Here is a 27,751-nt window from a genome sequence, read left to right as displayed (position 1 = left end):
CGTCGCGTTTTTTGTATGAGAGCGTGAACGCGCTTTCCTCTCGGCTCGACCCGCCCCGCCGGTTTCCGTTCCTCCTCAGCCGCTGCCGGAGTTTGGGCCCGTAGAAGGAGAAAGGAAGCAGCGCCGGGGAGACGCAGCGGAGGAGCCCTCTCAGGTAGAGGAGTCGGAGAGGCCGCGGGGTGAGGGAAGGGGGCGAGGGCGGCGGGCGGCGAGGAACGCGGGAGCGGAGAGGCTGCTGGCCCTGCGTGGCCGCTCCCTGTGCGGCCTGCCCCACCCGACAGCCAGTGGCCACTGAGGGAGCGGGAATTTCCTCCGCTCTTCCTGGTGAGGCGGTTGGAGTAGGAAGTGCCCACACACACACACACACACACACACACACACACTACGTGGGCGGGCGAGGGGCTCGTGGCCACAAGCTAAGGCGGGGTGGGGTGGGGGGAGCGGGGGGGGGAGCCTCCCGCTGTCTGTGGGTGACGGGGCCGCCCGAGCCTTTTATTTTCCTGGTGCGAGAAGAGGTGGCTCAGCCGCCGCCTTCCCCCTTTGGGTGGAGTTCGGGAACTGCCTGTTCCAAGCGGGGCTGCGGGTCTCCAGGTGAGCCCAGCGGGGTTGCCAGGCGGGGGCTCCCCACGGCGGCCCTCTTTTAGCTTTAAAACATAAGTTTCTGTCGATTGTTTGGGGGTGGAGGAAGGGTGGTGTTTCCTCTCTTGTTTGTCGAGCTGCTCTTTTCCCTCCTCGGCAGCCTTGGCGTTCTTTTTTTAAAGCAGAAATAACTCTTGAAAATATCATGAAAAGTGCCCGAATGTGCAGTGCTGGGTTTTAGATTTCGCAGAGCCTCTGGGCTGTGTAGTGGTGTAGCCCCGGCGCTGAATCTTTGTAAGGGTTTCTTCTCCAGAAGTGTGTGGGTGTTCTCAGATCATAATAGGAGGCCCAAATGGAGAAGACACGCTGTGTGACTGAATAACGTTGTGTTTTGCTGAATAATGTACTAGAAGCATGCAGTTAACTTCCAGATTTGCTGCTGATTTAGATTTTCATCCCGGTAGCATTCTGTCACATCATCAACTTCAGTTTTGTGCTTGGTTTTGTTTGTTTGTAGAGGCTTCTTTACATTAACTTAACTGATTACCTCATAAGACAGACAATGCAAGGGGTTGATGTGACCTGATGCGAATTGCAGCTGAAGCCAAACAGGTTTTTTCCTCAAATGTACAGTCACCCTCAAGAGTCACTAATCAGACCCAAATTTCCTTTACAATTTATTTTGAAATAACTTTCGCTAATTATTTGGGATCTATTCTTAATGTGTATTTTCAGCATGTTGGGTCTATCCATAATATATACTTTGATGCTTCAAAGCCCATACGTTTCAGTAATCCTTGTGATAGCCCTGTAAGGCAGACCATTATCAGTTTCTCATACTGCAGATGGAGTTCAAGCCAAGAGGACAGTGACTTGCCCAAGGCCATCTAAGCGTGTTGATGGCTAAATTGGCAGGTCTTCTCTTTTTTAGCAGAATGTTTTTATATAATCCAATGCTGAATGGGTTCAAATGTCTACTCTTTCATGAAGCTCATTGCATGACGTTGGTCAGTCATTATCTCTCAACTTAAACCTACCTCACAGGGTGTATGTGAGACCGAAAGGAGAGGCCCTTCTCTTGGAAAAGGGGTGGTGTAAAAATGTAGTAATAAAATTATAATGTTTACCCTTTTTTGGTTAGAATTATAGGGAGCAATTTATCTTTGCAACAAAAATAATAATAATGGGTGGAATTCAATGACCCGCTACGGTAATATGATCATTCTGTCAGTGCCAAGCACTGCTTGGCAGGTAGAACATCTCTCCTCCCCGTGTGCTGTTCTAGAGGTTCTAGGTATTCAGAGCAGATTGTGGGAGAAGGTGAAGGGCTCCATTGCACTAGGAGGTCTTAGGCTACCAGGTTAATTCAATCCAGCTCAATGTAGTAAACAACAACCCCCTAAATACTCAATGTTATGCTGTTCTAGCTCTCTGGTGTCATTAACAATATGATTCAACACTTGTAGAATATACAGCAGGTTTTGAAACCTTTTCTGTATCTAACCTGTCTTACATTTTAGTCTGGAAGAATAGATCTGTTTGGTAATGCAGCCAAAGACCCAACCCACTAGGTGTGAATAAATAACCAAATTAGTAGCAGTGGCCTGTAATGCTTCCTGTAGCAATATTTACTCTAGAAGTAGCAAACAATTAGTGATCAGCGTTCATATTCTTATATAGCCCATTCCACATTCTGTAGGTTAATATCTTTTCCTGATAGCCACCTGTCAAATAATATTTAAGGACTCTAAAGTAACTGTTGTGATTGGTGGAGTTGCTATGGTAATGCTGTAGGTTTAACACTGCAGTGGGAGGGCTGTGTAAGCATAGCTAGGAAGAGGAAACGCTTATGCAATATTCTGTGTTTGAAATGTTTCAAAGGGTAGGAAAGATTGAGAAGTTGTACTCAAATTACCTACATATTGCTAGAGTATGTTGGGCTTGGTTGCCACTATATAATTAGGAATTTCTGTCTGGCTTAAAGTGTTATGATAAACAATGAAAGTACAGTAAATGAAAATGTGGTTTCCCCCCCTTCCCTTTCCAATAGCATACTATAGGTGTAGGGAACCTTTGGCTGTCCAGATGCTGCTGGACTCCATCTCTCATCCTTCCTGACCATTGGCCATGCTTGCTGGGGTTGTAGTTCAGCAACTTCTGGAGAACCAAAGGTTTCCCACACCTGGAATACTACATGAAAATTACCATTCAATTCTTTACATGCATAGTGTATTATGCTTGTTTTGATTTAATGAACCTGCTTAAACACTTGCAATTGTAACAGTGATCAATAAGGATTTGTGCCCTTTTCCCAGCAGAAGTTCTTCTCAAGCACTGTCTTCTCTACCCAATGAACCAGCCTACTTTATTGCTGTCACAAACTCTACTTTCATCCATACTTCCTTAGATTGAATATTGCAAGCTTGCTATTTGCGCTCTCCTTATTTTCCTGAAAAGTAGCCAGTAAACTAATCTATGGCTTTGAGTAAAACATTTCCACACGTACTTCATGTATATTATTGCCTTGTTTAAATGTTTCAAGGTCTGTCCATATGATCTACAAGCCTGTCTTTATTATCTTGAGCCTCTTGTGCTCCAGTACTTTTTTGCAGGGAGGGTAGATACATTTTATCCCTCACCCAGTTGCTTTTTAATTGTCAATTAGAAGGATTTAGAGTAGCTAAATTACATATATTTTGGAATGGGGAAAAAACTTTCACATAGGTAAACTGGCCTTGAATATGATTTTTTCTCAGCTGGTCACTGGTACTGCCCTAGTACCCTTTAGAATTTCACTAAATCAGTACAAATTGCACCTTCAGATGTGTTTGATGTTTGTAATGCTTCTCATGAAATGAGTTCTGTCACTGATTATTGTTGTAGAAAATTTGATTTGGTCATATTTAAAAGTCCATTCTCAATGCCTTCCAACAGAGCAATTATTTCATTTTGCGGAACTGAATGGAAAAAGTTGAATACCCTCAATTAGAAATAATGCATCTACTGTTAATTGCACAGTTAAAGGTGTAAGGAGAAAACTGTTCATAGTTGGGACAAGTCTCTAAAGATCACTTGAGGTGAAAGTACTCTTTTTTCCCATTATTATTTTTTTGCAACTTATCTCATGTTGTATCCACATATCACACTTCTACAGGTGATATTTTCTACAGAACCAGAAAGAGGCATGTGGACATTGAAGGTTATGCTTGGGGACCATCATCTTCTCAAGACTCCTCTTAACTTCTGCAGAGGAGGCAGGCTCTATCAGTTCAGTGAATGAGAGCTCCCTTTTGTCCTCTTAACTATCTCTTAGTTCTTTGCAATTTTGGACTCGAGATGTTTTGAGATAGAATCAAATGGAACAATCATAAGGGAAGTGTGTTCCCTTGGAATCACAAAATGGATTTTCTCAGAAGGTTAATATCTGACTTAATTTCTGACTTATTCACACATGGTGCAATTAGTTATCTAATTATGCTGTTTTCAACTGCTTTTGCCAGCATTGTGTGTACTGCACAAGTATAGAAGAAAATATATATTTCAATGTATAGCAATTAATGCACTTAGCTTTTTACATCTAGCTTCTCAATACACAATATTCTGCAGATATTAAAAAATAACTATCCACCTAAAAATAACTAGCCAGACATAAGATTTTTAAAGTACTCTGAAAAGTTTGTAGTGTTGGGAACAACTGTGTAGAAAGTTTCACAATTTGAGGGCCAGCATTGAAAAGTTCCTACTGACCAATTGACCTTACAAGAGAGCCTCTGAGGTGGATCATAATTCCCAGACAGGCTCAATCAGATGTAGGTGGTCCCCGGAATAGTGTGGTCCCAAACTGTTTAGAGCAGGCATGTCCAAAGTCGGTTTCGGGGGCCTAACCCAGTCTGCCAGTCGATTTAATCCGGGCCCTGTGGCAGTATATGTCCTGGGGTAAAATCCTAAAAAAAGCTCAGCAACGTTGGGGTAAAATTGTAAAAAAAGCTCAACAACTTGAGAGTTGCTCCTCTGCCTTGATGACTTTGATTACCCTGTTCTGCACTTTTCCTCACTCTACAGTATCCTTTACCAGAACTGTACAGAGTACAGTGGTACCATGGGTTAAGAACTTAATTCGTTCTGGAGGTCCGTTCTTAACCTGAAACTGTTCTTAACCTGAGATACCACTTTAGCTAATGGGGTCGCCATGCCGCTGCAGCGTATTTCTGTTCTCATCCTGAAGCAAAGTTCTTAACCCGAGGTACTATTTCTGGGTTAGCAGAGTCTATAACCTGAAGCGTCTGTAACCTGAAGTACTACTGTACTCCAAGTGTTGCCGCACCATTGATTTGTATAATGGTATTATAATATTGGCATTTTTATTTTCAGTCCCTTTCCTAATTAATTATCCCTAACATGGAATTCACTTTTTTCACTGTTGATGCACCAAATCCACTGTGACCTCAACATCTCTTTCCTGGTCACTCACCATCTGTTGAGACCACATTAGCATTTATGTCAAGTTAAGGGTTTTTACCCTAATCTAGGTCACTTAGACTTGCTAACATTGAATAGTATTTGCCATTTTAATGCCCCTTCACCCAGTTTGCAGAGATTCTCCATGGATCAAAGATTCTTAGCTTGGTGCAAGGACTGTTCGGCATTCTGCAGGCATAGTGTAGTGCCAGTGTGGTCCACTTGCACTCAGGCAAGTTGGGCATCAAGGCATTTGTTTTCCAGCCCTGCATCGTAAAGCGTTGATACAAACTTGTTCCTCAAGTAGTGTTAATACTCCTGTGAATTTTGACCACAAATTAATATTACTTTCACCTCAAGAAATGCTAAGCTTTTGATCTGTGGGTGTTGAGATGTTTACAGTTCTTTCCTGTAGCCTTTATGATTAAACTCTTCATAATTGGTTGCTTTAAAAACTTAGTAGCAAACTTCATCTTTCCAACATTAAAAATTGCCAATCTGGTATCTTGAGATTCCGTCTAATTCTGTAAAGCTTAGTATTTGTATATGACACTGGCAGTACATTTCTAGCACTTGAAGTCTGTAAGATGACTTCCTTTGTTTTTGTTTGAGTCTAATTGGTTTAATAATGAAGTGTGACTCGGTGTTTTCTTTTTTAAAAAATATTTGATTTTTCAGATTTTATCATCACAATGATTCATATATTCAATTATTTTCCAAGAATATAGTATAGATTTCCCCCCACCCCTGTCCTGAATTCCAATTTCCTCCCCCATAATTTCTTGCATCTCATTTTATTTCTCCAAACTTTGTTTTCCCTCTTATTTATCTTAATTTCCAATTGTATAATTACGTAAATGTTATATCAAACCTGCAAACATTTTACTATATTTACAGTGGTCTTTTAAATAGTCTATAGCAGGCATGTCCAACTCCCAAAAAACTGGCAGTGATCTACCCATTGTCATTGGAAGGAGGAGGAATGTGCGTGGGGTGGGTGGAAGTGAAGTGCCCAGAGTTGTTGAACTTTTTGCAGGAGCAGCATTGCATAGAGCTTTTTAGCTTCTCCCCCCCCCCCATAACTTTTTGTACACAATAAGGATCCCGCGATCTACCAGGATCAGCCGGGGATCTACTGGTAGGTCATGATCTACTGATTGGACATCCCCGGTCTATAAATATAATTAATAATAATAATAATAATAATAATAATAATAATAATAATTTATTATTTATACCCCACCCATCTGGCTGGGTCTCCCCAGCCACTCTGGGCGGCTTCCAAAAGAATATTAAAATACTATAATACATCAAACATTAAAAGCTTCCCGAAACAGGGCTGCCTTCAGATCTCTTCTAAAAGCCTGGTAGTTGTTGTTCTCTTTGACATCTGGTGGGAGGGTGTTCCACAGGGAAGGCGCCACTACCGAGAAGGCCCTCTGCCTGGTTCCCTGTAACTTGGCTTCTTGCAGTGAGGGAACCGCCAGAAGGCCCTCGGTGCTGGACTTCAGTGTCCGGGTAGAACGATGGGGGTGGAGACGCTCCTTCAGATATTCTTGCTGAAACTTTTTCTCATCTTGATCTCTGGTCTTCATGGTCATCTTTTCCATTTTGGCATAACCCATCATCTTAATTATCCATTCTTTTGTTGGTACCTTCTCTTTCCATTTCTAGGAAAGTAATATTCTTGCAGCCGTTGTTGTGTACATAGTCTTTTTAAGTCCCTTGGTATTCCATCCCCTGTTAATCCAAGTAAAAAGGCTTCTAATTTTTTGACAAAAGTTATTTTAAACATCTTTTCAGTTCATTATATATCATTTCCCAGAAGTCTTTTACTTTTCTACAGGACCACCACATATAGTAAAAGGTACCTTCCTTTTCCTTGCACTTCCAACATATATTTGATGTACTATTATACATTTTTGCTGATTTTGTTGGACTCAAATACATTCAGTACATCATCTTCATATAATTTTCTTTCAGCGAACAGCAAGCTGTAAATTTTAAATCCTCTTTCCATAACTTCTCCCATTGATTTAATGGTATATTATACCCCACATCCTTTGCTCATTGTATCATAACCGTTTTAACTTCCTCGTCCTTTGTCTCCCATTACAACAGTGATTTATACATTTTTGATAAGTTTTTCGTTATTGTCTAATAAATCTTTTTTTCAAACCTTGAGAGTTCTTTTCCAAAACACACACTTTTATCTATCCTGAATATATCATTCAGTTGATGGTGTTATAACCAGTCTGATAACATATACCTTACTTCATTGAACTCTTTTAGTTTTAATTGGTTTTCCACCTCCATTAACAATTCTTTATAAGTCGCCCAACTATCTTTCATATTTACATTTTTAATAGATATCACTTCTAATGGGGAGAGCCACCATGGTGTTTTAGTTTCCAACAAGTTTTTATACTTTCCCCATACTTCATAAATTGATTTCCCTACAATGTGGTTCAGGAATCTCTTATGTACCTTTGTTTTTCCATACCATAAATAAGCATGCCACCCAAATCTGTTGTCATGTCCTTCCAAATCTAGTAGGTCTGTATTCCATTCCCATAACCAGCAAAGGCAGGACACCTCATAGTACAGTTTCAGATCTGGCAGGGAGAATCTGCCCCTTTCTTTAGCATCTGTTAACAATTTATGTTTAATTCTGGGTCGTCGTCGTCGTCCCGTCCCCCCCCCCCCGCCAGACAAATTTGGAAATATCTTTTTGCCATTGTTTAAAGTGTCCTGCCCCCTTAACCATAGGTATCGATTCAAATAGGAAAGACATCCTTGGTAATACATACATTTTTATCACAGATATCCTTCCCCTTAACTCGGTGTTTTCATTAATATTTCTACCTTTCATAATTCTGTAGGTGCGATGAAATAAATTTGCACTGAACCCTATAAAAGCCGAAAAGGAACAAAGAAAAATGACTAGAGCTGCCTTTTCAAAATACAGTCTTATGCAAGTTTTCACAAATCTGCTTGCCAAGGATCAGGGACTCTTCTCAGCTTAACCTGCCTTTTTCTCTTCTGAGTTGGGATATGGATGTTTTTTGTACTGAGCTGTGGAAAAAGCAAAAGTGACAAGAGACTTGCATTGCTTCTATCTTTTCCAGAAGCCCAGAATGGTATAATACGCCCCTCTCTTTCCTAAAACAGAAGACTTGGGAGGAATTGACTGTGATAAAAAAATTAAGGTTGGCTAATAAGTTGATTTAAGTACCAGAGCACAGACAGGTGGCCAATAAGTTCACTTAAATACCAGATAATTGAAAGACCACTATTAGTATTTCTTTCTGCAACTTTATTATCCTTAAAAACAACTATAAAAACTCTTAAGTTCCTTTACTTGTATGGGGAATCTTGCAAACAAGTTGAAGTGCTTTAATTTTTCATATGTCTGTTTAACTGATTGATACCTTATGTTTATTAAACAGTTTCTAAGCTATACAATTCCACCAATACTCTTAATGTAGCAGAAAATCCATACTTCGGTACATTTTCTGGAAGCTTGGTTGGGATTTGATTTTACATAAGTAAATGAAAACTGGTACCCTTGGAGCAAGAAGCTTGTGTTGCTTACCAGCTGGACCCTGACTCCAGTTGGCATGAAAGTGCTTGGCTGGAGTGCTTGCAGGATTTTATTCACATTGCTGACCCATCCAGTTAGGAAACAGCTGATGATTAAAATTCAATTTGTGTATACAGAGTAATTTTAATAGGATCATTTAGATGCTGCTTTAAGCTTTAAGCGGGTGGCACTGTGGGTTAAACCACAGAGCCTAGGACTTGCCAATCAGAAGGTCAGCGGTTCGAATCCCCGCGACGGGGTGAGCTCCCGTTGCTCAGTCCCTGCTCCTGCCAACCTAGCAGTTCAAAAGCACGTCAAAGTGCAAGTAGATAAATAGGTACCGCTCCGGCGGGAAGGTAAAAGGCGTTTCCATGCACTGCTCTGGTTTGCCAGAAGCGGCTTAGTCATGCTGGCCACAAGCTGTATGCCAGCTCCCTCGGCCAATAAAGCGAGATGAGCACCGCAACCCCAGAGTCGGCCACGGCTGGACCTAATGGTCAGGGGTCCCTTTACCTTAAGCTCAGTCATACCCATCACATATTGTAAATCAGATTGGAGCTTCAAATTCCTAAACTTGGAATTAGAATAGCTTCAGGCAAAGACATCCCAGAACTTTTCATTTCAAATATATGTACAGCTTCCAAGCTTGAGATGGAGGTGGGGGGAGACACTTGCATAATATTAAAATCCATAGTCACTCAGTAGCTGCATTTGGCTTGTGCACTCCCATCTCCTCCAGCATTTCTGCAAGAAGCTTCTGCTTAGATTTTAAGTTAACTTCAGCTTGTTCTATTGTCTGCTTGTTCTGTCATCCAGACCCAGACAAATCTTAACTACGGTTTGTTTAAACAAGCTAACTTCAAACCTCCGTTTATAAAGCGGACTTGTTTCAGCAAACCATAGTTAAGATTAGCCACAGTTCAGGTTTGGATGATGTAACAAGCTGAAGGAAAAGCATCTGAGTTCCTTATGACTGTGCCAGGGAGGAAGGGGAGCCAGAGTTTGAGATTTGTTCCAACTTGTTTTCATAATGCTCAGCCATGTTTTAGCGTTATACTTGAAGAAGGCCAATGACTACCATTAGGTTCAGGTTCTATTTGCAGCATTGCTTGAGATCAGCCTGTCTCCCTACCGCTGATTATAATCCGGTTGGTTGGTTCGTTGGTTTTATGTTAGTTGCCTAATTTTATTTGAGTTCATCCTTAAGAGAAATATAGGTTACAATCCAGACTTAAGTGTGTGTAATGGGACTAGCAGAAGCTGACGTGTCCAGACTCCTGAAAATGCTCCACTGAGTAGCAGGGCCCTGCTGAATGGGGTGGGATGTGGCACTGAGGGGGACCCCCCAAAATCAAGCAGAAGCAACTGCCATAAGCTGGAACTACACTCAAGGAAGGTTCTTTGGTCAATTTGGGGGGGGGGGATTTCCCCACAGCCTTGATGCTTATAACTCTCCTACCACTGCAGCATTTTTACTTGCCAAAGCAATTAAATATCTAATATTTGGTTTAGAGTAAAATGTGCAAAATTAGCAAATATAACTAAAATGTATTTGGTTAGCTTGAATCACACTAGTATGGGTTTTCTTGGCAAAAAAAATGCATTTTGTGACAACACAAACTGCTCTTTGTCTGCCAGTAACATTCTGGAAGCAGGAGTTCATTACTTCTATATAGCCATTTTTGCCGAGACAGACTCAGTTCTATGTATATTTGGAGGTGAGCCCAAGTCAGTGTGTTTGGAATGGATTTTTCTTTGTTCTAAGATTTCAGAATTGTAACCAATTCCTTACTAAGATACATAAGGGTAAACAGTCTAAATTTGCAAACGGGTCAGACTTTTAGTAGTTGCGGCTGAAGTTGTTCATTCTGGTTCTGATTCAATCCAGAAATGTATTTGAGACTCAAAATTACTTTTGAGTGCAGAGTGTACACCACCTAATTAAAACAGCCTAAAGAAAAGAGAAATTCAGCCTTCCATTAAAGCTACAGGTGGCTTGCCTGTGGCCCTCCAGATATAGCTCAACCATCAATCCCACAAGCATAGTCATTTATCAGCCATGATGGGAATTGTAGTCAAGTAGCATCTAGAGGGCGCAGGTGGGCCACAGGGTAGCCCCTGCTATCTTAAAGGCTTTCCCCGCTAAATGTTCTGACTACATACTGTTCATAGAGTGGCTAGGGAAGCCCGGCCAGATGGATGGGATGCAAATAATAAATTAGTAGTAGTAGTAGTAGCTGGTACTTTCCTTTTCCAAAAGAAGTTTAAATATACCTTCTCTCATTCTTTTTCCTATTAGTATTCTATGTTTTACATAGTGTTATGGAACTACACTATGAGGTAGTATATAATTTTATAATCTTGGTACAGGAACTATCCAGAAATATGATGCCCTTCAGTGGGGATTGTATTTGTGTCTGTGTCTTCATTTCCTGGATCTTGATTCTTACCCCTTCCCTGCCCCCAAATATACAGAATCTATTATCCAGGAACTTTTGATTCAGGCTAAACTGAAGACCTGTAGGAGGCTAGAAGGGAGAGACATGTACTTCCTTCCTTAAATGTCAACACCAAGGAATGACTCATAGTCACAACCACTTTTCTAAGGTTTGTCAACTTTGGGGTTTTTTGTTTTGTTCCTCTACATGGATTAGAAACCTTATGTGTTTATCTTTCACACTTAATTGGGAGTAAACTACAGCTTCTTGGTAGCTGCAACCCACTTCAGGATGTTTCTGCTGCTGTCCTGCAATTTGGCTCATGGTTCAAGAGTAATTCTTTCTGAATTGTCCTTTGCCTTACTGTCAGAAAACATTTGGTTGGCTGTACTGTCGCAGAGGCGTTCCCAAGACTTGCTTCACAGAAGACTCTCTTTTGGGGAGGGGCATACTAAAGCATTGTCTACAATATTTGTGTGTGTGTGTGTGTGTGTGTGTGTGTGTGTGTGTTTATGTTTAGTCAATTTATATGCTCCCTTCAGTATAAATGTTTAGGTTGGTAATTAATCTACACAGCTATATTATGACTTTCACTTTTATATCTGCACTTTGAGTTTTGTTGAATAAAGATAATTTGAATTATTTTCTGATTAGTTATCAAATAAAAGAAGTGAATTAGTCTGCATGGAGGACGGTGAAAAATTATTCCAGTGATGGGCTCTAGAGTGCTCAATTAATACATATTAGCTGCTGAGAAATTGCAGTGTTTCAGGAACCAGCTATAGCTGACTACAAAATGAGGCTGTCAGATACTTGAAGTCACCTGAAAGTTTGTTGTGTCTGAAGAAGTGTGCATGCACACGAAAGCTCATACCAAGAACTAACTTAGTTGGTCTTTAAGGTGCTACTGGAAGGAATTTTGTCCAGTTCACTTGATTAGATGTCTTCAGTTTGTTGCTACTACTTCAGCATAATTCTGTTTAGTAGACTTAGTAAAGTAGCAATTGAAGGCAATTTGATAATTTTATTTATTTTTATTTTCAATATTTGTCCCGAGTCAAAATGTATTAGGAAAATGTTTACTAAAACATTTGTCCTGCAGGTAAAGAAGGCATTCAGTCCAGACTCTTATTGTCCTGCTTATTTTTTCTTCTGTAGGCGATAGTGAATTTGCTTATAGCGTTGTTGCATGCTCTGATCTCTCAAATCCAATTTATCTTTCTTAGGAAGTATCCTTGGCTCTTGTTTTATCAAAATTGAAGTTGTTTATACTGAGGCTGAAATTGCCTCAATACAGACGGTATAAAATGCAGTTTACGGCACTGATTGCAGTGAAGTTCCAGTTCCATTAAAGCAGCTTTTAGGCACATACAGATCCAAAGAACAACTCTACTAGTAGTGTCCAACTGGTTTCAAAGGTGGATGTTTCCAGACAACAGTCTCCTTTACAGAAAAGGCACTACTTCTGAAATCTATAGTAGTTTTAAAAGCCATTTGTGATGTGGCAAGCAAGGATGATGTTTCAGTTGACCTTTCATCTTCTCTCTGGTCATATACAGACATGGAAAGGTTACACCCTGCTTATTGCACTAGCCTACCAGATTAAGATGTTTAACTCAAGTGGAATCATTAACTTTAATAACTGTGCAGTTGTAAACGTGAATTATTTTTCATTTTCAGTAAAAATAATATATATATTTTCAAGGTTGAAATACTGATATTATGAAGATAGTCCTAATTTTATAGGGTTGGATCCAGGCATGTCCTTCTACAACTGAGGGGCTCCTTTGGTTTGTGGAGGGGACTCCAATCCAGCACAAATTCCTGTTGGAGCAAACTGGCAAATTGATCAGAGCAGTAGGCAGGATCCTGTTCTGGCCCACCGACTGCAGGCCACTTTTGAGAAGTGGGCAAGACTTGCCCACCTGTTAACAACCTGACACTATATATCATATAACTTCAAAGAACGAATCAGGGTTGCACTTAAGCACCCCAATTCTTCCCTTTTTCATTGCAGCCCAAACTTGAATTCAAGCTGCAGCTGCAAAGATTCCTGCTGTCTGTAAGCCCTGTTTTCAACAGCATTCTGCTGCACCCAAAAACTCCTGAGTAAAACCACTCCCAGCAGGGCTTATATTTTGTGCCATATTTAAAAAGCACCAAACACTGGGTCCATTTGATGGGGAGCAATTGGAAGCACCACCACTCTATCAGAGAGTTCCCCATCCCTCTAGAGCAGATTTTTATGGGCTGCAGAGAGGAAGAGGAGAAATCTCCTTTAATCCATTAGCACATGAGTGTAATTTCACCCATGGGAAATAAGGATCTAGCCCATAAAGTTATTAATACATATTTGCTTAACTTCCACAAGTGAGGAAAACAGTGGTTCAGTTAGGACTGCAGAAACCATTTAAAAATTATTCTGATACTTAATGCCAGTATAGGTACACTGTTAACTTGCAGTAGGTAAATGTCATTAATATCAGATCTCTATATTTTGGTGTGGGACTTGAAAAGAAGGAATGATTTATAAAACCTAAGTCACTGTGTTCATTGTAATTGAAAAGCTGACATAAGTCACCAAAATAACACACTGAAAGCAAGTTTTGTTCTGTCTTAAGTCTTTAATTTAGAAAGCTAACGTAGCATTTGGCAGCTGGCAACAGCTTACCTCATGCACTTAATTTAACAACAGGAAGCAGCTTTTTAACTCTCGCATAACTTTTTTCCTAGTTCTTCCTATCACCCGATGGATACCAGAAAAAGTATTCTGCAGAGTGTAAATATATTGCTTTTAGATTTTTAAAACTTAATTGTCCTTGTTTGCAACAGGCTACAAAACATCTTAAAGCCTACTCTTTTAGTGGTTAAAAAGCAGATAGATCTGAAGGAAGGAGAGGAAGAGCTTATTGTATGAAATTAATGACTGAGGTAGTTTCCTTGTGTTGCCTGTGTACAGGACAGATTGTATATTTCTAGCACAAGTATCACAATTTATCAGAGAAACATCTTCCATTGCATATTTAATAATCTAGTATTCTAATTTATTTCTGCATTTTTCTTAAGCCTAACAGACACTTCTGTTTTTTAGCTGTCTGCAAGTTATACCTCTGCTGCTTCAATTTTGCATTTACATATTTGTGTAAAGTAGTTCACACCTGAAAAATTCAAAAAGCTCGAAGCTTAATTCATGACATTTCATTATTGGCGTATGTGGAATTATGGCAGGCAGCAAAAAAAAATTATACATCTTGGATACTGTCAACTAAGAACTTGAAAATTACCTTGGTTTGTGATGTTTTAATACAACACAGCCTTGAAAATCTACAAGTTACTAGGTCACCCTGCCTTCATATACTTGTATTAGTCACTTGTGGTTTAAAACAAATTTACAAAATCGACATGGCCACCTGGAGACAATGCTTAACTTTCCACAGCAACCAACCAAGTGGCTGTTTATATGCCTAATGTGACACTTGTTAATGAGATGGATAAGAATCTCAGAATGGAGACAATTAGGCTTTATTCCTGCACATACTTGAGTTATAAACTCCCCCCAAAAAGCCATTATGTATTCATTATGTATGCAAACTTAAATCTTTGACCCAAAGAAATCTCTGTGTTAAAAAAGAATCCTTAAAAAAATTCCTCAGTTGCTTAAACACAATAGTGTGAATTTGTACTTCAACTTTCTGATAAAATTTTCTGGCAAGCTGAAAATGGTGATGTGGGACAAGCTGACTGTTCTTTTGCAGGCTGTTAAGGCTTAAAAGCATTGAGCTTTGGGCATTGAGCTTCAGACTTACAGCTTCCCTTTCAGTCTTGTACTGCCCAGGTCTTTCTTCTGCTTTCAAATGTTACATGAAAGTATGCATATTTTCTCTTTCATTTTCCAAGGGACTATAAATTGCTGTATTCAGTGCTACATTCATAATGCTTGCATTGGTTTGTATCATTGCATAGAAATTGACAATTTGCAGGCCAGGAAGTGGCACTCTAGATGGTTCAGTGATGTCTCCTAGGCCTAGATGGAATATTCTCTAAACAAGAACAAGAATACAGTATATCAGTTGTGTGTTCTCATGCTGAACTCCCTAAGCAACTTAGGGTGCTGATTTTTCATTGTCTGAAAATAGTTTTGGCAAGGGATTATTGATGGGTCACGAAGTTTAATTTGGAGGCAGGCCTTTTTTTCTTCTTAAGTCAACTAGCAAATAGATAAAATCATGCATACCCCCCAGTTTTTGTGATAGTGACACAGCCCTTTTAGTTTCACTGAAATTTGCTGAGTAATCATCATCTTAAGGTAAAGGTAAAGGTACCCCTGCCCGTACGGGCCAGTCTTGTCAGACTCTAGGGTTGTGCGCTCATCTCACTCTATAGGCCGGGAGCCAGTGCTGTCCGCAGACACTTCCGGGTCACGTGGCCAGCGTGACATCGCTGCTCTGGCGAGCCAGCGCAGCACACAGAACACCGTTTACCTTCCCGCTAGTAAGCGGTCCCTATTTATCTACTTGCACCCGAAGGTGCTTTCGAACTGCTAGGTTGGCAGGCGCTGGGACAGAACGACAGGAGCGCACCCCGCCGCAGGGATTCGAACTGCCGACCTTTCGATCGGCAAGTCCTAGGTGCTGAGGCTTTAACCCACAGCGCCACCTGCGTCCCCCAATCATCATCTTAGGGTTAAATAAAACCCGTTACCCTTCCACACAGAAATGCAGAAGTCTTTTCTCTAGAATGCTATATTGTGTTATATGTAGCTTTAGAAGTAGCAGATCTTGGAGCACTTAAGGAGAAATAGCAGTAAAGAACATTGGTGACCTCATGGCTATTTTTGTATTCAAGTGTGCTTGTTCCAGAAAAGACAAGCCATGGGAAATGTATGTATCCATGACCTTCGTTTGTTCCTAAATGGAAACAGGCCTCTAATATTGGAATGAAGCAACATACTTAAAAGCAACATTTTAAAAACTTGAAAAATTCTTGAATACAAGGTTCAAAGGTACGAATGTAATTGATTATAGCAATGCTTTTGTCTCTAACCAGGTTGCTGAACAAGCAACATTCTTGGGACTTAATATTGCCAAAGTACTTTCAAATGCTGCAGAACACAGAATGTCTTCAGGTATTTGTTCCAGGAATGCAGTCTGAGAGTCTGCCAAGTGTGTTGCTTGCTCCTGCAACATGGTGACATGTACAAATGAAATCATGCATTTTCAAACATTTATCAATCAAGGAACAACCATGTGAAAGTTCAAGTGTGTTTCAATTCATACAAATTTTCCATTTTCTGAAGTTAATGAAACAAAAATGAAAGTTTTTGGAAACTACAGATCTTCCAGACACTGGAGAAGTTGTTATTTTTCAATATTGGTGTATTTTGCTTGAAGGATATAAGTAGAATAAATGATAAAATACAAAGAGCCAGTGGTGTCGTGGTCAGGCCAGAATATAAAACCAGGACATGGAGGACCAGGGTTCAAATTCTGCCTTAGCCATGAAGCTCCCTATGTGACATTGGGCCAGTCACTCTCTCAGCCTAACCACCTCACAGGATTGTTGGGAGCATAAAATGGAGAAGAGGGAGAAACGTGTACACCACCTTGAGGTGCTTGCAGGAAAGGTGGGGTGTAAATAGAATCATAAATTTAAAATAAATGAAAGAAAGAGAAAATCATAGAATTGTAGAGTTGAAAGGTGTAGACCCCGAGGGCCATCCAGTCAAACCTCTTGCAGTGCAGGAATCTCAATTAAAGCATAATAGAATCAAAGAATTGTAGAGTTGGAAAGGACAGTTCAATGTGTTTTTAATCCATAGGTCTTGGACTCCATAGTGTTCTAATCACAAGTTCTTGGGGGGAATCTATTGTCTAGCTATGGCCCAATTTGATAAAATAATACCATTGCAAAAGTGTTCTAATTTTCCTTTTCTGAAAAGATTCCTATCTTGAGTTTCTTAGCAATCTCTGTATCAGCAGAATTCAGCAGCTCCTTGGATCAATCATAATTTACCTCCTACTGCTTAAGACTGGCTGCATATTTCTAGAAGGAGCATAAAAACTAAAAACAATTTCAGGCTAAGTAATGGCTTGTGATGATGCCTTCATAGAGCAGATTAACAAACATTCATAAAAGAGATACAATAGTCACTTCATTTTTCTAGAAGGAGGGAAAAGCAACAAGTGGATTGCCTATCTTGGACTTCATTCTCACCAACAGAGAATAACTGGTCAGTAAAGTGGAAGTAGTGGAACCTTGGGAGGAAGTGATCATTTCCTTTTGGGATTCATTATACAGAGGAAAGGGAAAGCTGAGTGTAGTTGGACATGGACTCTGGACTTTTAAAATTTTGATTTCTAAAAGCATAATGAACTATACTGGCTGAGATCCCATGGTCATAAATACACAAAGAATGGGTTGTGATAGATGGAGTTTCTTAAAAAAAGATATTTGAAGGCACAACCACAAACAATTCCAACAAACAAGTATAGTAGGAGGTACCTAAAGAAACCAGTGGGGGGGCATAAGGAACTTTCAGATGAGCTGAGATTTAAAGGGGACTTGTTTAAGAAGTGGAAGAAGGGGCAGATTGTAAAGGAAGAGTATAAATAAGTAGCCATTGCTTGCAGGGAGAAGGTCAGGCAGGCTAAAGCTCAGAAACAAGCACAGAATTACAAGAGAGGTTAAAAATAATAAGAGGGGTTTTATGGCTGTGTTTGAAGCAATAGAAAGAACAAGGAAGTAGTAGGTCCTCTGCGTGGAGAATACAGAGAAATGCTATTGGATGATGGAGAGAAAGCAGAACTGTTCAACATCTACTTTGTCTTCACCCAAAAAGAAAGCAGTGCCCAACGTGGTGATAACATCTTAGTTTTTCACACACAAAAATATGAAAGACTGGGGCTTCATGGCTTCAAAATGTCCTTACTTTTACATTACTGGCACTGTACAATTTTTGCACTTGACCCTGCATTCTGGGTTTGGAGTGTATCTAGTGTGCAACTGACTCCACTTGTCAGTGGGCTAAGCGCTTGCATTTGTATTTACCATTACAAATCACCATAAAATCATAACCATGAGCTATGAGAACCTGGCACTTGAAATTTATTTTTTCCTTCTCAGTATATCTTACTGGATATTTCTAAATTATCCTGTGTAGTTCAACAATGTCGTGTAGGTCTGATACCAGTATGACTACATCAGATTTTAACTTTGCTGCAATCCTGTCCCCATGTATCTGAGTATAAGCCCTGTTGAATTCAATAGGACTTAATTCTGAGTAGGCATGATTAGGATTACACTACTTGTGGATAGGGCAGTAGTAAATGTGCACAATGGTTCTTTGACTTCAGTGGCTATGAATCCATATGACAGTTCATTGAACTAAGTACACCAGGTGACTCAGAAGGATCTGGCTCAGTATTGCCATGACTGGATGCTTCCCAAGCTGCTCCATCTCTGCATCTAGGTTTTTGCTTGAGTCTTGTTCTTGTAATTCTGCACTGCAAAGATTTTTCAGAAAGCATACTTCAGTAGTGTGTATTAATCTCTAATCCTGTATTAATCTCTAATTATGTGATCATAAGTAAGGAAAGTTCAGTTTGCCCCTAAATTGTTTAGGATTTTCAGAGGCAGAAAGATCCAAGACCACAGGAACGGATCACTTTCTTCTTGCTTTAAGCTTGCTGTCTGAATCTCTCATATTAGACAGTTTGGTAGCTATGTGTATATTATTTCCTGTTGGTCGACTGGGCTGCAGAGAGAGCTGCGTCATGGCACTCTTGGGATGACTATTAGAAACTGCTAGGATTTCAGGAAATGTCTTCACTGTAACCCTTCCATGGAAAATCGTTTCTGATTCATGTTCTGCAGGGTTACCTTCCACTCTTCCATTCCACTCCTGAGGCTGCCAGGCTAATTGTTTCGTTCTTCTAAAAAGAATCTTATGAAACTGTGAAGACACAGGCAATGCAATACAATGAGATATAGAAAAGAGTTTACTTGTTAAGGATTACTGCAGTTTCTAAGAAAATAAGTATTTTTTACTTACTTAAGAATGTGTTTTATGTAATCAAAAATACAGTTAGATTAATTCTTCTTTATTATACAAAAGTATTGGACACTGAACCATAGAACAGTTGTATTAATGTTTAAGAAAAAAGAAAGAAATGAGATTCTTAATAAAAATGTTAGATGTTGTGAAGCTGTAACTGAAACCATAGCAACTTAAAGGGGAGACCACTCTTAATCTTGGGTGGGGGAAATGCAGTGTAGTTGGCTCTTGATAGATGTGGAGTAAGGGAATAAGTTACCAGTGTTAGTTGGGCCTTAAGCTTGAGACTCCAATTGTAAATATATAATTGGAGTCTCAAGCTTAAGGCCCGGGGGCTTTAAAGTTCTTTTGGGCTCCAAATACAGCCTGCAGCATCCCAAAAACTGTACACAAATTACTGAACTATCTTCACAGTTAGAAATTACAGTCTAGAAATTGTCACAGTATGACAAAAGGAGTGAATCAGGAGTGGTTGCTACTGCACGCCTCAGCATCAGAGTTGTCCATGACTACTTTAAAATTTGCATTGTTAGTGTGAAAAACATAGGACATGGGTAGGCAACCTAAGGCCCGGGAGCCAGATCCGACCCAACCGCCTTCTAAATCCGGCCTGCAGACAGTCTGGGAATCAGCGTCTTTTTACATGAGTAGAATGTGTGCTTTTATTTAAAATGCATCTCTGGGTTATTTGTGGGCCATAGGAATTCGTTCATTATTTTTTTCAAAATAATTCCAGCCCCCCACAAAGTTTGATGAACAGTGGACCAGCCCCCTGCTGAAAAAGTTTGCTGCCCCGTGGTATAGGAGGGTGGGATGCAGTGCAGGTGACCAGAAAACTATGGAATTGGCAGTCTTGTCAGCTTTTCCAGCCAAGAGGGAATAATAGCCTGCAGCATCCCTACCAACATAATTTCTGTTAGGTTTTTAATCATCAGTGTGTTTCTCTTTGCAGCAATGGCAGCCATTCGGAAAAAGCTGGTGATAGTGGGTGATGGTGCCTGCGGCAAGACCTGTCTGCTCATTGTATTTAGTAAAGACCAGTTCCCTGAAGTATATGTTCCCACGGTATTTGAAAACTATGTAGCAGATATTGAAGTTGATGGAAAACAGGTGAGTCTGCACTTCTGCCACTAGCACATCACCTGCATCTGTTCTACAGAGTATATAGTTAGCATAAATGAATCTATAGTTAGAGATCAATATCATGGATTGAATCCTGAGTCTCACTTCTGCAAATGAAAAGGCTTCTTCCATCTAGGAGAACTGAGTAGGTTTCTGCTGAGGAAAGGGGTTGAGATTTTCAGTTAACTTTTCATGCACCCCACACTACCTTCTACAGAGAGGTCCCAAACATCCAGAGCACCTGTTGGAGAAAGGAGGAATCTGCAAAAAAATCACTCCCTTTTCCACCATGGAGACTATCCCATTAGCAAAATTCTGCTCACATGAAATCTGAATCCATCCCAAGGAAACTTGATGAATCTATGGGCATGTGTTTACATTTGGGGGGTGGCCTCCTGGTTCTCTAAAGAGTTCATATATGGTTGCTACTCTGTGTAAATAGCACTCTCACTAAATAGAAGGTTTGACTAGCTTAATGTTAGATTGCCACCCTTTCAAATCATTTGGATGAAATTGAAGGGTATTTGTTCTGTTCTCAGTTACATGCTGCTAAAGTTAATGAAAGGATATCTTAGAAACAGCTTAAAATGTTGTACATCCAGTGGGTTAGTATTGGAACAAACTGTTTTGCCAATTAAAATTTTGTGTGAATGCCTCTTTTGCGCAGAGTGCAGCACATAGCAGCATTTTTTTTAAAGTGTGTAGAATTAATGAAAAGCAGAACTGAATCTGTTTTATTCTTGATCGTCAGACTTTATTTGAAACCAAGCTAAATTTTGTAAGTTTCTTTATTTTTAAAATTTAATGTATTTATAAACCACTTAAGACAGTCCCTAAGCTATTTACAGAATAGCAAATGCAATATATAGCAGTGAAACTTGAGAGGCTATGATATATAATGCAGTACAATATTAAACATAAATACAATATTTTGCAATAAACAATAAAATCCTAAAATGCAAAAGTATAGCAGGTCACTTTGAAGTCCTTTAGAGTCCGGGATCCCTTCTTCAGCCTTGCACTTGCCAAGGTACATCCTGACTCGCAAAGTGCTACAGTCATACCCAAATTCTGCCTTACAGATACACAAATCATACAATGCCTACTACTAATTCAATATCACCCTCCCCATTCTACTCCCACACCTTACATTGCTTCACCAAAACAGCTGCAAGGCTTTCAGAAACAACAGCATGTATGTGTGCCATTTATATGTGGATTTTAAATACAGGATATTCCTTTTAAACTACAGAAGAATTTATTATCTTACTGCACAGCAGTATTAGCAATTTCTACGTAAATGGGAAAACTGGTTATATGAATACAATCTTGGTCTCTCTTTTCTTTAACCCAGAGAAATCCTGCCAAGTTTTCCTTTCCTTCTACTGCGCCCTGTATTTAAGTCTGTCAGTCCAGTGGCAGTTTTGTGAGAATGACGTTTGCACAGTCATGGTCTCCTTCCCACTTCTTTGTACATGAGTGTAGGTGCCCAAGTACAAAATGTCCATGCCTCGTGTCAGCTTGGAATGACTTCTTTGTGAGTTAAATTGCAACTCTTCCCTACAATGTAAACAAATTTTAGGGACCTTTATCCATTTTGGTCCCTGCTCTTTAAAGATTTTCACCCAAAAAAACCATTGATTTAAATACGTGTTTATTATGAACTGAAGCAGGGAACATATGTCCTGGGGGTATTAAAATGTAAAATGAGAAGAGGCCTTCAGTTTGATCTTGGCTGTAATACTTTGAATAATTTGCAAATTGATCCAAACCCCTGAATGTTCAATCATATGCATCTGGAAAATGTAAACTGATATTTCTGTTAAGCTATTTCTTATCAATACACTACACTAGTGGCTTTCAGTAGAATAGAAGTTCCTCAGGAACTGTTTGAACTGAATTTTTGGACAGCGAATTAAAAGCACTGAAACTGTTTGTGGGTTTTGTTTTGTTTTTTAAACCTTTTATCCTGCTTTTAGGCAATACTTAAAGTGGTTTACAATTAAACATATTTCAGTCAAACATTTATAAAACTCAAAATACTCAATTATATCTAAAAACTATAAAACAGCATAAGACAAAATGGGCATTTAAAACTGTAACCCAATGATCAGCATCCTTAATTAACCTCCAGAAGCCAGAATGAATTTAGGCTGACTGAAAATATCAGAGATTGGCTTGCCTGATATAACTCAGCACCGAGTTCCATATTTTAGGATGGGGGGGGGGGTGTCCAGAAAAAAGGCCCAGTTCTGTTTGCCTACTTGCAACTCCTTTTTATGTTCATGTTTATAAAAATACAATTGATACTGATTCTCCCCCATTTCCTTTAATGTAAGGTACTTCAAGCAAACATCTATTATCACAGTCATATTTGGTAGTAATCGAAACCTGCAATCGGCAATGCAGTTTTATAAAATCTTGCTAACAGTGAAACTCCTGAGCAATACAACTAAACACTCAAATCCATTTTTTATAACTAGCGGAGGCCAAACAAATAGGTGGATATTCTTTTTTCAAAGAGAAGCTTTGGAAATCTGTTCAGGGCCCATATAAAGAAGGCCTTTGCTCCTTGCACAGCTCTTCTCACCACTGCTGAAAGCGCATGGAACAGTGTATTATTTCTTTTTAAATGAGTGAGTGCTGAAATGGAGAGGGACATGCTCTGAAATCTCAGGACAAGAACTTTTAACACTACCCTGACAAGCCTTATCTATTAAGGTACCTTCTTTTATTGACTGAATGCCCTTATTCTTCCTGTAGGTGGAGCTGGCCTTATGGGATACAGCAGGACAAGAAGACTATGATAGACTTAGGCCTCTTTCATACCCTGACACCGACGTTATACTTATGTGTTTTTCAATTGATAGTCCTGATAGTTTAGGTAAGTACTTAAAACTAAATTCATGGGTGAAATTGGGTGAAAATTCATGTCCTCTAAATTACTGCATTGCTAGCAGGATGTCTATACTATATATAAGCTAAAACTTCAGAGAACTTGAGTTTTCAATGAAATATTAGTTCTTGGGGGAGGGAATCTCATTTCTTAATCATAGCTGTGAATAAAGTGTATAAAAAGATTGCTATTGTGAAGGTAGGCAAGTTTTTTGTGAAGGTAGGAAAGGAGGCTAATATCAAGGAGAAAGCAGTTAGAGAATTCAATGTTTCTGTGTCTAAAACTGAGCTGGGAGAAACATTAATTTCCCTGATGTGATGAAGTTTGATCTTGATCACATTTTATTCCACAAGAGGCAAGTTCGTTTCTCTTTAAATGCTATTGAATTTCAATGCAGATATGTGTGGGAATAGTTTGTTAACCAAGGTTAGCTGTAACTTTAACAGGGGGTGGGGGTGGGAATATGTTTTACTTAGCTGAACATACTTTTGAGGGAATATGCAAAAATATAAAATACATATTTCTAAGGGCAGTATTTCTTCCATAAATCCAGTTATAACTACTCTAAACTTGCTCCAAAATGTACTGTTTAGTGATTAATAGAAATTCATCATTGGTTCAGCAGAAAGAGAATTTTAAGACTTCGTTCTTCTACAGATCTTGCCAAGTGACTTAAATCAAGGAATGGTAGAAGGCTGAGATTCGTAATGTTCCTTTCTGCCTTGTTTACTAGCTGAAACAGACTAGTGGCAGAGAAATGGTGGCAGAAGGTGGGGAAACTGCTGTGGATTCGGTCTTAGCCAAATTAGAGAACGTTGTAGGGAAAATATATTCCATTAGCTGCCAAAATGGAAACTGGAATACATTGGAACCAGTGCAAGGATCACACCTAGGAAGGGGGGGAGGATCCTGACTGCCCTCACTAACTGCTAACAGCTGGGAAAATCCCAAATGGCCTCTTGTTTGGGATCTTTAAACACTGGTGTCTAGCATTTTGAGAGCCCAGCCAGTAAGGCTGGTGAGGGATATGGGAAAATGAGCTCCCATGGAAATTTGCTGTACATGTGTTACCTTAATCTTGACTGAAGATTGATTTTCTGATGTGAGGTTTTTTTTTATTTCAGAAAACATTCCAGAGAAGTGGACTCCAGAGGTGAAACACTTCTGCCCCAACGTACCAATCATCCTGGTAGGAAATAAGAAGGATTTGAGGAATGATGAACACACAAGGCGGGAACTGGCCAAGATGAAGCAGGCAAGTCTCTTTTCCCATTTCCATGCAGTATCTGTTAAAATCATCCATGAATCTCACTGTGTGACCATGGGTCAATCCCTCAACCTAACCTTCCTCACAGGGTTGCTGTGAGGATGGCATGGGGGGAAATAGACTCAAGAATGCCACCATGAGCTCCTTGGAGGAAAGGTGTAATGGCTATACTGATAAGCGAATAAACCAAATTAAAAGTCTTTCTCTTGCTTGCCTGCCGACAATTTTGAATTGTTGGGAGGAGACCAGGTTTGGAATTGCAAAAAAAAAGAAGCCTGACCTAAAAATGAAAGTGAAAAGAACATGTGACACAATCAGGATCTTCAGGCCTGCAAACATTAGACTTTACATGTAGGTCCCCAGCAAATCCAGTGTGCAGCTATCTGCTAGGACAAGCTTTCCTTAGGTGGATGTGCAGACAAGGTGCAATCCATGATCCTGTATTTGGTATACTGAGTTCTCATCTGAATCATCCCCCATGCCATCCTCCTTTTTGTAATAGCATTTTAAGTTTGCCCAAGTGTTTGAGTATTTTTATCTTCACATCAACCCTTTAAAGTAGATAGATAATAGTGTAATTTTAGCAAAGCAATTGAAAGAAAAGTACTAGCAGCACTTTAAAGACTGACAAATTTATTACAGTATAAGCTTTTGGGGGCTAAAGCCCACTTCGTGTCCACAGCACACGCAGCCCCCCCCCCTTTTGAGGACACATGATTAGAAATTTAGTTCTTTGTTGTCAAAGCGCTCCTAAGCTTCAAGAATCACCTGCACTGCTCCTGCTAAATAGGTAGCTAGGCATCTCCTCTTTCACGCCTGTGCTCCGATCCAGACAACAGTGCAGCCATGTTTAAGCCCCCTTAAATGAATTTCATTCCTGCTACCAAACCTTCAAAGATTTGTCTCTAGTAATTGCATCTTGCCAGGAAGACAGTACAGAAGAGTCTGCCTGGCTTTCCTGAGTTGGAAGTAGCAACATTCTATTATGCCTTTGGACAACTAAACAGAAGTATAATAAAACTGTATAATTGCAAATAGTTTACAGTATTTTTATTTTTCATGGCGTGGGCACATCCCCTGGTCTGTCTCTCTACCCAGCTGGCCAAATCTAACTGTTCAGTGGCATATACTGGTCCATCGCCAGAATTCCATAGTGCAGTACTAGATTTCCTGAGCTGGGCAAGCAATGTGCTGTGGTAAGAAAACTGCCACAGGTACAAAGGGACATTTCATATGTTGCTGCAGTAATATGATTGCTTCTAAAGCAAGATCATCACATGGAAAGTTCCATGTCGGCATCGTGCCTACCTGGGCTTGCTTTGTGGAGCAGCTTTAGGATCTAAAGTTTAGGTCATTGTCTCAGTATTTTTTTCAGTATTCTAGATGTTGGAGAAACGTTATTGACTACTTGATGCTAAAACATTATGCCCTTTTCTTTAGTAAAAATGCTTGCTCACTGTGAGGAAGCCTAGTGTTACGGGTGCAGAGGGATTCACTGTTAGACAGAGATATTTATCTGCCTCTTGGTAACATCCTGCAATATGAATAAATTAGGTTTCTCGACTCCTATGTAATAGTCCTTTTAAACAGCACGCCTATACCTGACATTTCTCTAAAAGCCCAACAAATTCTTAAGTTCATTTAAATCACTAAGATGTGTGTTGCAACATGTCACTAATTTATAAAACAACTCACCTGAGCAGTAGCTGGGGCAGTAACTAGTCCCCCTTTTCTGCTACACATACTGAGGAATAATGCAGCAAATAAATGATCTCATAATTTTTCTCTTTAAGGAAGAAGAGAACCACAGGGAATAGAACGTAGGTTTTAAGATTCAAGTTTTTGGTGGCTTACTTGCACTGACTGCTGCACTATGAAATCTACTGGTACTGTACCAAACCATTTTTAAGTGTTCACTTCAATTTTAGAAGGCCTCACTTTGCTAGAAGAGCATTGCCAGAAATTTATTCCCTTCATAATAGCAGCAGAGAATCAGGGGCTTGCATCTGAATTGGGAAGATAAAAACCAAAATGGTCCGTCTTCCTTCCTTTTGAACTATGTTAATTGTTTTTGTGTTTGTACAGGAGCCAGTGAAACCTGAAGAGGGCAGGGATATGGCAAACCGCATTGGTGCTTTTGGATACATGGAGTGCAGTGCAAAGACCAAAGACGGTGTGAGGGAAGTTTTTGAAATGGCCACTAGAGCTGCTTTACAAGCCCGACGTGGCAAGAAAAAATCCGGGTGCCTTCTCTTGTAAAGCACGGCCAGGGGAAGATGGCTGAAGCAGCGTCCTGCACTCGATAAATTTTTGAAGTGCTGTTTATTAATCTTAGTGTATGATTACCAGCCTTTTTCATTTATCTATAATTTACTTAAGAGATTTAAAATTGAGTCTTGCTACCAGTATTTAGAAGCCAACCATGATTTTTTTATAACAGTCTGCATCAAATACATCTGTGCACACAAGGGTTAACTTCAACATTCCTTTAACAAAACTCTCTCTGCACTTGCAAGATATGCCAGGCGCTAATTCAAGACAATTCTCTAACTTCTTGCTTTTTTTAGAAATGGGGAGGGGAAAGCTGGTAACACTGAGAATTGGGCTGTAACTACTTCATAACTAACATGTTCTAGCCTATTCAGGCACAACAGACATGGCTGTGGATGAGGTCCTGAGTAACTTCAGTATTTTCACATTTGATTTCTTCCCTCCCTCCCCCTCCCCCTCCCCCCCCCCCCCCCCCCCGATTCTGTACTCAAAGGCTCTGAAGTGTAAAATTGGTGGTTGGAAAATGTGATTATCCTGAAATGACCAAAGTCCCATCCAGCTATGAAAAGTGACAGTTCTGTGGTTTCATGTTAGTTACCTTATAGTTACTGTGTAATTAGTGCCACTTAAATGTATGTTACCAAAAATAAATCTATATACCCCAGCCTAGATGTAGTATTTTTTGTATAATTGGATTTCCTAATACTGTTGCTTGTAACTTCTGTGTAAGGTGTTCTGGGTTTTTTAATAGTGTATTGCAAAATAAAGTCAAATGGAGATTGATGCCCTTTCCCCATTTGTAATTGTCCAACCCATTTGTATAACTTAAACATGCCCAGAAAGCTCATCTTAATACCTCCTTTGGAGCAAGGGAAAAGCAGCTGTTTTACAGTCAAGGTAACTGAATGTTTCAGAAGCTTTAAGTTAACCCCTGCTGAATCCAGCTCCAAGCTGAAAATGCAATTTCTTGTTAATCTGCTGGCCAAATTCCCATCCTGTGAACATCTTGCTGTTCTGCAGCAAACTAAACTCTCTTCTGTATTTCCTGTTTCCAACAACTAATAAAATAAAGGCAGTTTTCTAA

General features: G+C 39.8%; 1 protein-coding gene across 2 annotated transcripts; it reads left to right on the top strand.

The window, feature by feature from the left end:
* RHOA (ras homolog family member A) lies at positions 1 to 27,751 on the top strand. 2 transcript variants are annotated; one of them, XM_028718613.2, is made up of 5 exons: positions 1 to 154; positions 20,064 to 20,221; positions 22,997 to 23,117; positions 24,254 to 24,384; positions 26,482 to 27,751. In XM_028718613.2, exons 2-5 carry the CDS (start codon positions 20,066 to 20,068, stop codon positions 26,653 to 26,655), a joined length of 582 nt encoding a protein of 193 aa, XP_028574446.1. In that variant the 5' UTR covers positions 1 to 154; positions 20,064 to 20,065; the 3' UTR covers positions 26,656 to 27,751. The 2 variants fall into 2 exon arrangements, with proteins under 2 accessions (XP_028574446.1, XP_077780853.1); XM_077924727.1 differs by lacking the exon at positions 1 to 154 and adding an exon at positions 571 to 591.

Source organism: Podarcis muralis, chromosome 2, assembly GCF_964188315.1.
Source record: "Podarcis muralis chromosome 2, rPodMur119.hap1.1, whole genome shotgun sequence".
Classification (NCBI taxonomy): Eukaryota; Metazoa; Chordata; class Lepidosauria; order Squamata; family Lacertidae; genus Podarcis; species Podarcis muralis.
The sequence above is the reverse complement of the archived record's forward strand: the minus strand, read 5'-3'. Positions and strand labels throughout refer to the sequence as shown.

What these genes read in the sequence shown, in the direction of transcription:
- RHOA (XM_028718613.2), top strand. Translation starts at nt 20,066, where the DNA reads ATGGCAGCCATTCGGAAAAAGCTGGTGATAGTGGGTGATGGTGCCTGC. An exon ending in TTGAAGTTGATGGAAAACAG is followed by an intron (nt 20,222 to 22,996) that starts GTGAGTCTGCAC and finishes TTCTTCCTGTAG; the next exon opens with GTGGAGCTGGCCTTATGGGA. An exon ending in AACTGGCCAAGATGAAGCAG is followed by an intron (nt 24,385 to 26,481) that starts GCAAGTCTCTTT and finishes GTGTTTGTACAG; the next exon opens with GAGCCAGTGAAACCTGAAGA.